At 45.8% G+C, this 15,924-nt stretch overlaps 1 protein-coding gene across 1 annotated transcript in view; it reads right to left on the bottom strand.

Moving 5' to 3' along the window:
• Positions 1 to 1,817: 1,817 nt before the first annotated feature.
• WNT11 (Wnt family member 11) overlaps positions 1,818 to 15,924 on the bottom strand; it is a 30,353-nt gene continuing 16,246 nt past the window's right edge. Inside the window, exon 6 of the mRNA XM_075140616.1 lies at positions 1,818 to 6,804. Coding sequence (XP_074996717.1) covers positions 6,630 to 6,804 — 175 coding nt within the window. The 3' untranslated portion in view covers positions 1,818 to 6,629. The remainder of the gene's footprint in view (positions 6,805 to 15,924) is intronic.

Here is a 15,924-nt window from a genome sequence, read left to right as displayed (position 1 = left end):
CACTGCTATGGAGGGAAGAAAGTGTCCTTGAGTCCTTGCATCACCAGATGCAGGGGTGCAATTCAATTGCTTGAATGCCAATGCTATTTGAAATGCCCTTGGGTGTCCTCTTGACGTTCCTCTTCCAGCCCTGGTGGGCAGGGGACTCCTGCGGGGCCAAGGTCACCCTGAAGTCCTGTGCAAAGCTTCGAATGACACCACATGCTTCACTGCAGACTGCTGAGAGAAGCCCTACATCCAGCGGAGGAAGAGTTATGTGTAGGGGTCAGGGCAAGCTGCGGAGTCGTGGCTGCCTTAAATCAGCCAATTCTTTGCAACTGTCAACTTGACGCTTTTATGTCACGCCGAGGGCTGCTCCTTAAGCGTGGATATACAGGGGGTTGCTTGCCATCATTTCCCACTTTCCCCAAATGCAAAGATACTTCCAGCTCGCACCCCCCTGCAGCTTGCACGCTGCCTGCAGCCAGGAAGGAAGCACCTGCAGAGGTGAGCACCGAGGTGGTATTTTAATCTGTCCAAGCCAGATGAGGAGAGCAGCCCTGGACAGAGCAGGAGTTTAGAAAAGAAAACAGTTTTCCGGCCTGAGCCTGGCCCTGGTCAACATGTGCAGCACTTTGTAAAATTAATTGCATATTGAGCAGGTAGCGGAGTGGAAAGTAGCTGCAGGTGGTGCGTGTTTTCTGCATGCAGCAGGGGAAGTTCTGGGTCCTTCTTTGCACGATCAACCTCCTGGACCTGGGCGGCATTTGATTTGAGGTATGCCCACGGGTTGGTTTTCTTGGGTGATATAGTTGTTGCTATTAATGACTTGTGTAATGACCCAGATTATAGCAACTCATCCCAAATGTCAAGCTATTTAGGATAATAGCTTGAAATTTAGGATGAGATGCTATAATCCTAAATAGCTTGAAATTTAGGATAAGAAACAACGGGCAAAGAAGGAAGCCCCCTAGAATGATGGAATTAAAATCTCTCTTTCCTTTGAAATTCCATATGAATTTTGAGAAAGCAGCCAATGCTCAAGGATGTTGAAGTCGAGCTGTCACACGCCCCTGGAGCTTTAGACAAACATGGGGTTGTGAGCACCCAACTTTACCTAGTTTTATTTTTTAGTCCCACCTTTGCTCCAGCCTGGGCTCATCGTTCATCACCACTGAGCAACGCTACAGACCCGATCCCAGACTGAGTGAATTTGGGGCCCAGCTTTAGAAAATCTGAAAGAAACACGGGTCCGCATTTTAAAAAGCCCGTGTTTGTCAGCAGTTACCACTTAGAGAGATCTGAGATATCGATAACCGGCCTTCACAGGATTCAATTCTCCAAGGTTTTCAGTGCTTTGGCCCTGATCCAGAAAAACACTTATACACATGTTTAGCCTTAAGCGTGCGAGCCGTCCCCGTTTGAGTTGTCGCTGTGTTGTATGAGCGGGCAGGCTCTCAAAGTAACTCAACCCACGACAATTTTTAGGTCTGAAGCTCATCCCCGCCTGGATGGCAGCACAAGAGCCCCAGCACAGCGTTACGGATCTGGTGGCTTTCTCATCAGCTCTGCAGCCTTTGCAGCATTTCCCTTCACATCCCAGCTCCTGGAGTCGTGCAATTACATGATACCCTCTTCTGCCTTTTTATTTTCTTAAGAGAAATTTCGAGGCCATGTGGTTCTGGTGAATACCTTGAAAAATTCCACTTAAAAGAGCAAAAAAACTCCACACAACCCAGAAAGGATCTTTAAAATAACTCATTTCATCTTTACAATACAGACAAAATACAGTCCACTTACTCTTAACAAAAAGCAAATAAAAACGATCCACAATGCATGCCATTGTTATTATTTTTATTATTATTGTTGTTCTTATAATTAGAAAACAAAGCTAATGCTGCTTCCCTGAACAGGGGGTAACTTTTGCTCTAGATGAATAAACCATGGCTCTGCTGAGATATTTAATCAAACTCTGACTGATGAAACTGGTCCTGAGGGGAAAACAAAACAAAACAAAACATGTTGTACATGTTAAAGTCATTAATCTCAGGTGGATTTTAAGTTTCCTGTTCTTTCTCCCTCTCTCCCAAATCTTGTTTTCTGCTCCGTCTCCCACGTGTAGAGGACAAAGTCATTCCTGTGCTGGCTCCCATCTGCTCTTGGGAGTGAAGCGATGGTGTTTCACAACCCTCTGCCCGATGCAGGGAAGGCAAATCCTTCGTGGTGGGGTGAGGGTGTTGAGGACAAGCGATCCCAGGGCTGAATTTTCCTCTTACTCCCCTACGTCCCCAAGAACGTCCAGATCCTTCTCCCAGCATCTTCCGCAAGCAGGTAGCCCGGAGCTGGGCAGCTCAAGCCCAGCTCACTTGGAGGATGCTAATGGTTGTCTACAGGGATCTGTTTTCCAGCAGGAAAAGGGATGGTCCTTCAGGGAGTCTTTTATCACTTTCCTGATGAAGGCACTGTTAATTGTATTCAGGTTTTTGCCTCCTTTCCCCACCCCTCCTTCCCCTCAGTGAGGGCTTTTGTAGCTGCACATGAAACACTCGTGGGCTGCCTGCTTTAGCATGATTAAGATACTTTCTGTTTTGCAGACTAAACTAAACAATCGGATGGGAGTTTTCCATAATGAATGTCGTTTGCCTACCTTGGGGAGCAACCTAAATGATATAAAACTGGAAGGGGGTGAGGATGGGGGGGAATTCATCAAAAAAATATAAAGCCAGCTGGATGCACGCAAGGTCTAAATCCTCAGATTTGGAAATAGCATTAAGTCCAAACTGTTTTATTAAATCACGGATACTTTTTCAAATGAATAAATGCTACAAAGCCACCGACATAATACTTTTCAAGATAGCTTGCCCTTTTCCCTCAGGGGTAATAGTGTAATATTTTGAAATAAGAGTATTTATGGGAATATATCAGCTGTATTTTCCCAGCTAGTGTAAATCAACAGAGCTGTGTAGTAGGACATGGACCTGGGCCAAATTATACCAGCTGTTGGGATCTGGTAGGGCATGTTATAAGAGAGGGAATGGTATCATCACGCGACAGAGACATTCACAATAATTAAAGCCATTTCATTCAGAAGCTGAAAGACCTCAGTGTTTCAGAGCAAAGCCTTGAAAACTGGTTGCTGAGGGGCTGGGAAGGAGACTGGTACATGAAGGTCTTGCTCTGCCGTTAGGGATATATTTTCCATGCAAAACTGGTTTGTGACAAATGTTCTCCTAAACATCTTTCAGACCACACATGCACAAAAAATAATTTGGCAGCTACATTTCGGACTCCTGTTGCACCAAGCTTTGCAATTGAGAGCAAGGATACTTCTCTCTTCTGGCCTCTCTCTGCTTTGCTGCTGATGCCAGGAGGAAAGCATCAGGGCCAGGTTGCAAGGAGCAAGATGCACCACGAGTTATTCCACCAGTATGGTCCCATGTTATAGACTCTCTTTTTATTCCTAGTTTGTATTATAAGGAAAAGAAAACAGAAAGCACTGTCACCATCTCATAGAAAGCCATTTTCTGAAAAATTAGAAAATGCCAGAACATCAGGAGGGAGATGATCCTAATTTGCCGAATGAAGCAGGGCTGTGTAACAAGGGAGGCTGCAGTCTATCAGATCTTGCCCTGTGCGTCACTCTCATCTGGGTAAGCTACATCACCCTGGGCACATTGCTAATGCAAGGTGCAGCTGCTCCGGAGAAGAAAAGGGCCCTGAAACTTAGGAGTAATGGCAAAAGTGGTATAACAGTGTTAATTCATAGACCAACAGCCTAGGACATGGGCTGGGGCCACACAGACTTTAGCTCAAAGAAGCAAAATCAGATGAAGCCTATGATAGATTATCTAGAGGAGCCAGCAGAGATTTTGAGCCTGGATGCCCCAAACTGCAAACCTCCAAACGCTGCCATTTCAGTTCAGCATCTTCAGTACCAGACACCTGTGGGCAGAGGCAGACACAAAGCGTGAGGTACCACCATGGCTAAAGGTCTGCGGAGGGGTCATTTCCCACCTGATGGACCTGCAGATGCCTGGTGGCCTTACTCACATCTTCTCATGCTCTGCAAAGTTATGGTTTCTTCTGACATGAGAAAACCAGCTGAGGAACACAGGTCTGACACCAGAGGAGTGAAATGCAGCTGAAAACAATGTGCATATAGAGCATTCCTTCCATCTCGCTATTTTTTCGCCAAGCAGAAAGACTCAGGACATCAGCAAGGGAGCAAGAAAAAGAGTCATTACAGAATAACATAGAAATGCTCAAATTTTTCTTTGGTCAGAACATCCCTGCCTTGTTGGCTTCATCAGAAACTGGAAATAAAAATAAAATTCCTTAAAAGAATGAAAGTAGACCGTTTCTTTACATATCAAACGAAGCCAAATTCTGGCTTTGGAAAGCAGTGGGATTTGTGCCACCAGCCTGTCTGCATGTCAGCCTAAAGACACCCACCGCTCATCACACCGCACTGCGGAGACGTTTTAGTCCACCAGCTTTTATGGGGTGACAATAACACAAACCACTGACAAACTACCAAAGGCCTCTTTTTGCCTGCTTGTGGCTGGGGGAGGGAAGGAGGCGAGGAGACCAAACCCGTTACAGCAAAGCAAAGTAGCTGAAGAGTACAAAATATCTCTAATTTTGCTCTATAGCCCACAATGCTTTTCTCCTCCAGCTCCCCAGGGCTGCTCAGAGACATGTCAGAGGTAGTTGCCTCCTAGAGAGCGGCTGGGTGGGGAAAAAAAGGGATTTGGAGGAAGACTGCAGTGTTATGGACATATTTCCCCCTAGGAAAGTGGCACTGTCCTCCCCCATTTGTGTAGGAGTGATTTTTTGGCTGCTTACAGCACTTTGCTTGGGAAACAGGGTGCCAAAAAATGATCTCAAGGACCTCACAGGCTCTGCTGCCTTCTGCTCCTGGAGCAGACATCCTTCTCCAACATCACCTTTCCTAACAGGGACACAGAGCTGGATACCCACTGCAAAAAAAAAGAGCAGGAAAGGGAACCTAACCTAAGCTAAAACTTCCAATGCACAGCAACTCCTGCAACACGCAGGAGCGAGGAGCAAACCACCCGTGAGAGGTATTAGTCACGTTTGTTATTACACTCCTTGGGGGCACTGGGATATTTTACTGATGAGAGTGATCACTAATATAAAAAGCAAAACAAGAACGGTGACTCTTCCTTTCTCCAAGTGCTCTGTTTCATTGTCTTGACTGTATCTTGGCTAATTCTGCTCAAAATGAAGAGGCTGGGGAGACAGGGAATAAAGGAACTTATCTATCCCACGCCAGCGAGTGCCTTGAGCCATGCTCTTCTCCCGTCCTTGGGAGGGAAAGCAGGGTTGCTTTCCAAGTAGGAGAGTGAAACATAATAATCTAACATTTTGCTGTTGCACCAGTAATTTCAGCATTTATTTCATACTATTGTTAATGCTTGTTTATAATATATAGATATATTTATGTAGGAAGAGGAGTAGACGAAAGCGCGAGATATATCTTATAAATATTTCTGTATGTCCGCATACAAAAGAAAATATGTACAGCCACAGATAGTGGTTCTCTGCTGCGTCAGGGCAGGGCCACGCGAAGGACTGACACGTTCCCCCTCCTTTCTGCGGGGAATAGCTGCTGCCCTGCATGGCTGCACCCCCTACAGCCGGGACCGGACCCGCTCCGCTCTCTGCAGTTTCTTGGGGCTGGGAAAATTGTTTTGCAGGGCAAAAAGAGGCAGCGGCGTAATTCCCTAAGGACGTGATGGCCCAACGTGGCAGAACATCAGTGACTAAGGGCATCACACCCAAAGGGCAAGAGAGAAAGAGAGCAGGAGCTGGTTTTTTTTACTTTCCCCACTGGATTTTGACTTCACTGTGTTACTTTATCCTAACGGCTCCACTACGATCTCGGGGACCCCGTAAAGCCCTTCTCAGGGTACCCTATTCTCACTGCCTCCGGAATCCCACAGGAGTTTTTGCACGGCTGAATTTGAAACCCCATCCAGCCCGGAAAAATCATGGACAGCTTTTCCTGCAGCAGTAACTTCAAAGTCGCAGACCTGCGTAAAAGAAAGGTTAAAATGAGTTTTTAATTTCAGGGGATTGACCTGAAATCTTTCCACCTTTATCATCCAGAGTGGATGCTTTCCATGCTAAAAATTAAGTCTTTGGCAACAAAGGCAGTTATTGCTGAAACGTTGCAGCGTTTTCCCTTCTGGGATGGTCCTAATGCGGACTCAGTACCTGTGCTAGAAGGCATAGGCAGGTGTGAGCCTTAGTTATTTTCAAACAAGAGTTGCTTTTCTTCCCCGGGGAAAGTTTCTACTTTTGTTTCTCAAAATACTAAGGCACTCGATGGCTGGACGTCATTGGCAACCATAGGAAATATTTTGGAAGAAGATACCATCCCAAATGAGTTTTCGTCTTCTCAGAGAGTATTTTATTGGTGGGGGGAAACATTTGTGGGTTTGGCTGGTTTTCTTAAGGGTCTTATTTTTACTGGTGTGATTGCTTTTTTTTCCTCCTACCATCTTTCTTCAAGTCTGTGTCTTTACAAGATAAACGACATCTAGTCGGGGAAATGTTTTCTCTTCTCTGAATAGTGCTGGGGTGCCGCTGGCGTCTCAGCTCCCGGGCGGAGAGAGGGGGGGTTTTCATTTGCACACATATCTCTCGACAGTCCTCTCACACTTTTTACAGGTCACGTAGCAGCACCAGTGGTACTTGCAGTGGCATCGCTCCACCACTTTGTCCATGTAGGGGTTGTAGCCTCTGCCGCAGCACATCAAGTCGCAGCTGTCGCTCCCATTGGAGGTCTTGTTGCATTGCCTGAAAGAAAGAAAATGCGGTGAGCAAGCGCAAATCCCTGCAGGGCTTTCCAAACCAGTGTCCTGCGGTGATGCTGGGGCCTGACAGCTCTACAAGGTGCTGGGTGAAGCCAGCACGGTTGCCTCTCAGCTGCAGCAAGCACATGGCAGGGGTGAGCACCCAGCCAAGCAGCGCTCTTACACCTGCAAGGGAGGTAGGGAGAGCCCCAGGGCTGCACTCACATGACCTGCTCTGATGCCCGGGATTGCACTTGCATCACCTGCTCTGACACCCAAAATAACATTAAATTCCTGGTTTGACTCTCAGTTCAGGCTCAGTGGCATTCAGGCTGCCTGTCAGCCAGGGCAGGCAGGACCTACCTCCCGTACAGGCAGACAAGCAAAGCTATCGTGATACCTCCACCAAAACAAAAACTCATAGTCCTTAGCAATCTGTATTCCCAGGCAGGCTCGAAAGCTGTCTGAAAGGAGCTGGAAGAAGATGATAACCTAAAGAACAAACACCAGTGTTTGTCCAACACTACCTAACCTGAAAAGGATGGAGGAGGAACCCTGCAGCCACAGAATATTTGCACAGGCTCCGTGCCAATGATCCCGGTCTGGGAAAGCTCCTGAGCAGGCTGTTACAGCTACAATCCAGCCCTGACCTTATCAGGGAAATCACGACCGATACTAGCAGGGCCGGACTCTGCACTTTCCCCTCCGAGTGTCTCCCAGCACGGCACAAGCAGCCGGGGAGGTGGCCCTATACCACCCCGAGTCCTGACCCAGGAGCAGGCAGCACGGCAGGAGCACAGTATAGGATGACAAGTCGCCAAATATCACAGGGACTTCCACTGCTTGTTTTGCTTCTGCTTTTAATTAAAGCCAGACTCATTGGGATAAGTTGGCCATTGTGTGGGGTTCCGGCACTTTGTCTGCTTACAAGTGGCTGGCTTGAGGTTTTCAGAAGTAACCCGTGAATTGGGGAATCTCTTTTATTGATCCATTGATCATGGATCCCCAGCCGTTCTCAAAAACCAGCTATCTCATTCTCCTAAAATACTCCAAGTTGGGTCACTGGACATGACAGCGCAACAGGCATTGACTTTTGGATGGGATTAACCATGTCGTAGAGATGCCATGTCTCCATGGGCTGCAAAGATAGCCCAGGGGGGAAGCGTTCATGTTTGGTCAGATGCTTGGCTGGACACTAGCGCTCAGATCTCATGATGCACCCAACACCACGGGGCTGTGAACTTGATGGAGTCTTGAAACTACTGTAAGACAGGCAGTCTGGAGAATGGGGGGAATTGCTGGCATCTCTCCTAAATCTTATTCTGCATTGTTATTTTGGACAGAAATGCTCAAAGGCTGGTTTGAGGCAGGGAAAGGAGAAAAGAGCGTGAGTCAGGCTCTTGAGCTGACTCCATTAATAGATGAAAACAAATCCATGAGATTTATAGGAATTCCTCATGAGGTAATGCTTTAGGAGAAGTTACGGGATTAATGAGGTGTTGAGATTTTGTTCTTATTCTTCCCTTATTTTTTTCTGACTCAGGCAGGCCTCCTGTTTGTTATTTCTGACTTGCATTCCTCTCCAGGTTCAGTGTTTAAAGGCCCCCCCCGCTCCCCCTCATTCGGGAGTGCGTGTAAATATTTACAAACCTTTGAAAGCCTCTACCGAAGCCGAAGTCTGCAACCACACTGAGCGTGTTTGCCTAACGCTGAACCAAAGGCGTTGTTATTGCCCCTGCGAGCCGGGGCCCCTCTGCCAGGAAACCTCCGAATGACTCCTCATAAATGTATTAGTAAATGCATTAAATATTTGGAGCAAAGGTTCAAATATAGGCATGTTGACATTAGAAGAAGGGAGGGTATTTGACAATCTTACTCAGCTTTACCGGTGGACGGAAAGGTTGTTGCCCGGAGGTTCACCTAGGGAGGATGGGGAGTCTGCAGAAGCACAGTGATGGATGTGCAGTGCATCCATGCCACCTCATGCTGAGACCTCATTAAAATGGCCGAGAAAAGGAATACGGGTCCATTCTGACTCCAGTTCACCCCTGAGGACATTCACTTCCCAAATATACAAAGCACCTGACATTCAAATTTACCCCATTCAAATAGAGAACAAAACTCTTCTACCTGCTGTATTGGGACATGGGAATCTCCCTTTCCTTCCACCCACACTTGTGGTTTGCAAAAAAAAAGTGGATCTACTAAGAGATATACCTTTCCATAGTTGTCCCATTCCACCCAGCCTGAAATAAAGAAAGGAAAAAAACCAAATCCTATTAAAAAATCGCCAAGCTTCCCTCAGTTTTGGATAAAGGAACAGGGACATTCTGGATGGATGGGTTGAATAACCAAACCAAAGCTTTTGACCCCATCCTGAACGTAAATGGGCTTCTAGAAAACTTTCCTGACAATGCCTCTAATCAGAGATCCTGTTTTCTGTTTTCAAGTGTAGGCCTGGGTGAATTATCTTTATTTTTCTTTAAACAAGCTGAAGCAGAGGTAGTTTCTCAGCTGTATCTATACATACAAAAAGCAAGTGGGGAAAGACAAAGGAGCCCAAAGACCAGAGTTTACCCACAGAAGCTGCCCCCGAGCATCTGCTTTCAGAGCCCACGGCTGCGATCTCACCAGGCACCCTGCTGATGGGTTAAGTTCAATCTCATTTGTTTTGGGTTGGGTCCAGCACGATTCCAGCAACTCAGAGAAATGCCCTCCTCCCGAGCCTCGGAGAGAAAATACGAAGGCAGGCGATTGCATCTTAACACAACACCGTAACCTCTAGAAGCACTTGGAAGACTGGTGAAAAATGATGCTTCGGCTGTAATCCCAGCCAAGGTCCTGGCTCAGGAACAGTCTTTCACATTGTCACAGTGCTTTTTCCTTCTTTTTGCAAGAAGGGAGGAGGTCAGCCGTGCTGACTGGACAAATCCCGCTCAATTTGCCTGCCCAAAATCTCCCCCTTCCAGCCCTCATTTGCAGAAACACTGCGGTACATCGTACAGCCTCATCATGGGGGTGGCTCCTCGGCAGAGATGGTGAAGGACATCTCAGCACTTCTAAGAGTCTTCTCCCAGATGGAGAGGCTAAGCCATCTCACAGTTACCTCCTGGGGGACTTTCATTTTAAAAGCTACGGGGAGATGTCACGCTTAATGTCATTGCTGAACCCAGTTCACTTCTGTCCCATCGGCAGATATAAGGGTAGATTTTTTCGGTTGCCCAACTGGCATCTGAGAGCCAAACTGAGGCCAACTCTGTACTGCGTCACCCACCATAATGACAAATGGTGACAGGGATGGGCCAGATGTCCACTGGGATCTGACTCCGTCAGTCCTATTGATAAGTGGAAGCTGCTTATGAGTATATAAGAAAAGTCATTCTGGGTCACAGCAACTGCCTGCCTGGCCCATTACTCTGCAGTGGCCGTGGGAGATGCTCTTGAGGGAGGAAAACACAAATCTGGCTGCTTTCTGTAGTCCATCTCCTCATACCCACCAGCACCTGGGCTGTTGTATTAGGGATGATAGAAGGTATGTTCCTGCCTAGACATCTCAGTATCCCCTTGTGGGCATCCTGGCCGTGGGTTTGTTTCATCCCTTTCTGACCTGAGGGAAACCATCTGCCTCCATGAACTCCAGCAGCCACAAGTCCCAGAAGACAGTACTGCTGTGTAAAGAAGTAAATTATTTTTTGTCTTTTAAATCAAATTCCTATTCATTTCTTTAGTGCCCCTCGCTCCGGTAATGTCAAGTTGTACAGCAGTATATAAAAGAAAGAAAGAGAAAAATAATCCAAATCCCCCAGGAGGTATGTAACACAATGGACATCGCTAAAAATACATCAAAGTGCACAGCTTCATGTAAGATTTTGAGGGCAGAATCTTAACTACTTTTAAATTGCTTTCTCATCCACAAGGAACGACTAGAGACTGACACTGAACAACTGTACGAAAGAGAGTTATCAATAGTACATGTCAGCGAGGAGATGTCAAGGGAGATCCTGGAACCAGCCTGTATTTGCATTAATGAGGAGTAGAGAGTAAGCTTGAAAATTTGTGGATAACGCTGGGGCAAAAGGAGCTGAGAGCATTTTGCGAGCGTGGATTAAAATGCAAAGTAAGAACACACTTTGAGAAAGATCGAGATAAACGTGGGAATGTTCCCAGGAGAGTCAGAAGAGCAGTTCAGAAAGTAGAAAAGGATGAAGGAACTGATTTAGAGAAGTTTGTAAGAAGAGGTGTCTTCCCATCTATAAAAGATTGTTGCAAAAAGGAGAGAGAAAAAATGTTCTTCATATGCTGAGGAAAGAGGACAAGAAATTATTTGTTTGATTTCAAATTATGATTAGTTTGAATTCAGATTAAGAAAAACATAACTCTGAGGATAGTAAAACCCTGAAACAGGTTGTTTAGGGAAACTGTTTTTAAGATCAGAGTAGACAAACATCTTCAGTAACAGCCTAGGTCGTCTCAGTTTGGTCTTGCTCCTAAAAAGATCAGGCTCTGTGGAAAGTCATTCCCAGCCCCGATATTCCCTAACTCCAACGCTGTTTTGATGCAGAGGGCCTAAATACGTTTAGGAGAGCTGGCTGCAATTTTTTTATCCCCTGAATTCACTATCCACTGCAATTTTCATGTCTGAAATTACTCTTTCCACTAATAAATTTATTATTCACAAATATGTTCAGGAAACTTTACGGTCAAATCTAGGTCTCTCAAAGTGGGAAGGATTCAAACTTCCCCAGGGATTAATTGAGAAAAAGCCCAAAAAAGCACAGCTGGCCCAACTACCGAAACGGGCACCAGCTACAAGCACAAAGTAGAAAGTAGAAATAGCACTGCAGGGGGGAGGAACAGAAAGCTACCGTTTTTCTGACTTTCCTCTATTTTAAACTTCCGGGACACACAGAGAAAAATTATTTGCTATTTGTTCTTCATCATTTGCTGGATCCCATGAAAAAAGGGTGGCACACCTGATAACAGTTCCAAAAATTACTAAATCATCGTACACATTATAACCTACTCAAAGCCAAAGTTCATCTTATTGCTTCTTGTGCCCTCGCTGGGTGAAACAAAAAACAAACACCAAATGCTGTTGTCTACCCATAACTACCACTCTTCCCCATCTAAATATGAGTGCTTCTGCTACGAAATTTCATTGCCCACATAATCATGCCATGCAAAGCCTGTTTTCAGCGTGACAGAAAACAAGTGGTATCAAGGGCTGTCACTGAACGCTGCAAACCACCGCATCCTTTCTTTGCAGCATTTGATCAGCTCTGCTCGGGATCACCAAGATGCCACAGAGGTAACCACCAGCCACTGTGTCTTTGCAGTCACCACCGAGCAGCAGATGCACGCTCAGCTAACTTTATGCACGTTCCAAGAAAACGAACCAGCCTAAGACACCTTGGGGGACACTTCAGACTAATATTTTACGTTGCAGAAAAGAACGAATACGTCAGCAAGGAGCAGCCACCAAAGAATGGCCGCGTTCCTTGCTGAAGTGAGTCAGCTAAGGAGCGGTGGCTGATCAACCCAGCTTAGCTGCAGCGCAACGTTGCAGCCTGATTTCTGCAGTGTAAGAGAGCTCCTTCCCATTTTCAGCAGGGAGGGAGCAGCTCCAAGACTGCTCTGGGAAAGATCAGTAATAAACAGCTCAGTTATCTCTGCAAGGCTTCAGGAGCTGGAGGCTTTTGCATGCATGGCAGAATTTCCCTTTCCTTGGATTCCTTAAGGGACCTTAAACAGCCTTTGAAATACGATACATTGCACCCTACCGATAAAGAAGGTAATACTTTCGCTTCTTTTCTCACAAAAGAGATCTCAGTTTTACAATCCGCTATTATTTATCATTTACTCAAAACTGATAATGAATTTTTCAGGCAGGAGAAACTGAACTGCCTTTTTAAAAGATGAGTTATACGGTGCTTCTGTCCAAGAAAGCTCTGAAACGGGAACATATAGATTTTTTCCCAGTGGTTAATTTGTTGTATTGAAAGTTGTACAATCCACTTGCTGCTCCACGGATCAGCTTCTCTAGATTTTTCTCCAGACCATTTTTTATTGGCTATGAAAGTGTGATGGTGACTTATAAGCACATGGAGCTTGGCTGGAGTCGATGAGGGCTGCGGTTGCAGCAAGCCTGTTTGCAAGAGCCTTGGACAACGGTTGCAAAACTCAGCTCCTTAATCAGATTTTGAGCACTTCAAAGAGGGCTTCAAATCTCAGGTTTGGGTTCAGCTCCCTGGCTTTGAAACCTGGATACACCCCAAGCGCTTGGAGGCATGCAGATTTCCAAACCATTTCTAATTTCAACAAACTAAGAATGGCCAAGGTGTCTTAGAAAATATTTCAGGCTTGTTCCGAAGAAGGCTTTGAAATCCTTTCAGCAAAGAGCTCTGAAAGGCTTTTGAGTAACCGGGTGCAAGTTTTCCGAGTGGATTTTCACGCGGTTCCAGTACAAGGTAATTCAATTCCCTTTCCTGCCTGAAAAACACATAATAAGTCCGCATAGTACGGGGATAATTAGAGAGATGGAAGCCACCGATTAGATTATCCCTTCCACCCACCTGCCGGTGCAGGATTGTTCCCTACAGCATACATTGAAACCCAATATGTCCAAGGTGTTGCAACTGAGCCATCAACCCCTGTCCTGCTTCCAGCGTGCTCTGAGCGAGCACCAGACCTGGGGGAGCGGGAGGGGGGAAAGGACTTTTTCTCCATATGATGCAAAACTACTCATTTTTTGTCATGAAAATGCAGTAATCTGAATTTTTTAATCCAGTAACAGGAAAAGGGGTTGTTCATGGGATCCCCTCTTGTCTGCACCCCTTTGGAGGCAGAAAGTAGGGCTGGAAAGCTGCTGAAGCTGCCCAGATCAAGGTCTTCTGGAGAGTGGTGAGAGGGGTCTGCACTGTAACATCCCGTGGGCTGACCCCTGCACCCATGTTCATGACCAGAAAAAGGCCAAAGAGGGAATAGGCAGGTGGTGGAAGAAAAGAAGAGAAAAAACAAACTGAAGGACCACCACGAAAAATCCCTTTTTGATTGCATTTGCCATAAAAGACCTCAAAAATTAGCCTAGCAGGAAACAGCAGGATCTCCCCCCAGAAAATTTTGATGTGCACAAGGGTAAAATGTTAAAATGCCTCCGGGACTTGACTTATAAAATAAAAACCTGTTTGAGCTATTTCCATGCAAGTGTTTTTACATCTTTGTGGAGAAAGCAGGAACCACAATTTCCCTGCCCTCTCTAACAGCATCCCTTTTGTGTTCCTTCTCCCTCATCCCTGTCATTAGCCGCTATCTCTGCAGCCCCGCAGCCAGCTGGAACAGAGCCACCGCATTTAAAATGCATTTAGATGTCCTTTCCGTGAGAGAAAAATTGGGAAAGAAAAAAAGCATCCATGGGAGGAGGAGGTTAGGGAAGCTCCCCTCCTTTTCCCCGCTCCCCTCGGGAAGCACAGACCGATCTGCAAACACATTGTGTGCATTTTACACTTATTTCCTCTGCTAATTTAACGCAGAAAAGGGGCTATGGCTTGTGTTACACATGACAATTTTGAGACACCAGGCATCTTCTCAAGAGCTGGCAGATGGATTGCGATGAAAATGAGTGTAACTACACGTGACCTTAAAACTTGGCCTGAGAGATGCCTGCAGCTCAACACGGGGCTATCTCGCCCTCCTCCCCTCCCACAGCCATCACCGTTTTGTACATCCGAGAATAAGGAGTATTTCTTGACAGGTTCCTTTTGAAAGTCATCCCCTCCTGCCTTAATATCTCAGTCCTCTAAATCCTCACTCAATCTCACTTCCCGTGGACCCTCGCCTGGCAGGCTCACAATCACCGCTGTCGCCCAGCTCAGGATAAACGGACGCCTGCAATACACATTTTCCTATCCTCGGAAGAAAAAAAAAAAATCATTCAAGACCTTAACATATTTTTCATCCTTAGCTGGGACAAAAAGGCAAAATCTGCTGTGAAATTAAATTAGATGAAGAAGAAGTCACGCTTCCCTCCCCCTTAAAAGGATTTCAGCGCATGGAAAATGTTTTACTTGGCAAATCTGTAATTAATTCAGTTTGGTTTTGACACAACCTGTTGATTTCACGCAATTCCTATAAAACTAATTTCCAAATAACCTCCACAATTTTTTCGTTGCAAAACAGAATGACATAACAATGAGGTCTTTTTCAAGACACAAATTTGTCAAAATCCATACAAATCCAGAAAAACATCGCTTCCACTCAATCAGAAACCAGTTTCAATGCATGCTTTTTCCCTACAATCCTCAGTGACCCATAAACATCTTCACTTGCTAATTACTGTCCCACCGCTGGGCCAGCGATGAACATCAGCCTGGCGTTCCCCACCACAGAGCTGCCAGATAAATACTGTTGAAGAGCAGTCCAACCACCGGTTTCGGTCCTAATGGAGGATACAAAACCGTAACTGCCACAAAACATCAGAGGACAAAAAGGACACACTTGTCTCACTCAACTGTCCTCATCTCCTGATCAGCTCCACCAGGTAAATGCTGATATATTGTCTACAGAGTTGTGGTTCCAGGTTAAATGGCCATTGCCAAAGGATATCTTCTAAAGTCTCCTCACCAAATACTTCATATGAATCAAAGGTATCCGAAGAGTATCTTTTCTGCATTTGGGTCATTTACTTCATTTCCACTACAGCAAAACCTTTCCTCCATTGAACCAAAGTGGTCCAAATACCACTACGTCCAACAAGAGTTAAAATGAAGACACCCCACAAAAAGGCAGGCGCATGCTCCTTGCAACTTGACTATCTGAGTCTCCACCACAAAGTAACACAGAGAGCAAAGAAGAATTATGAGAACTATCTGAAGAAAGCCAAGCCAGCAGACAGCAACTAATGAGACAGCTTGAAACCCAGCCATTGCAGCCACCTAACAAAAAATCTGGAAATTCTGCAAAATTCTGGAAATACATAATTATTTGGCTGTTGAAGGGTCTGCTGCCCACCTAGAGATGCTCAGACTGCTGAAACATGGAATTAGCTTGTCTTGGAGGGAATTCAACAGATCCTGGGAACAGACAGGCATGTTTGCTGCCTGTGAAAGGGACAGCACTGTGCCCGGTG

This window comes from Calonectris borealis, chromosome 1 (assembly GCF_964195595.1).
Source record: "Calonectris borealis chromosome 1, bCalBor7.hap1.2, whole genome shotgun sequence".
NCBI classification, from domain to species: Eukaryota; Metazoa; Chordata; class Aves; order Procellariiformes; family Procellariidae; genus Calonectris; species Calonectris borealis.
This window is presented reverse-complemented; position numbering and strand designations above follow the sequence as displayed.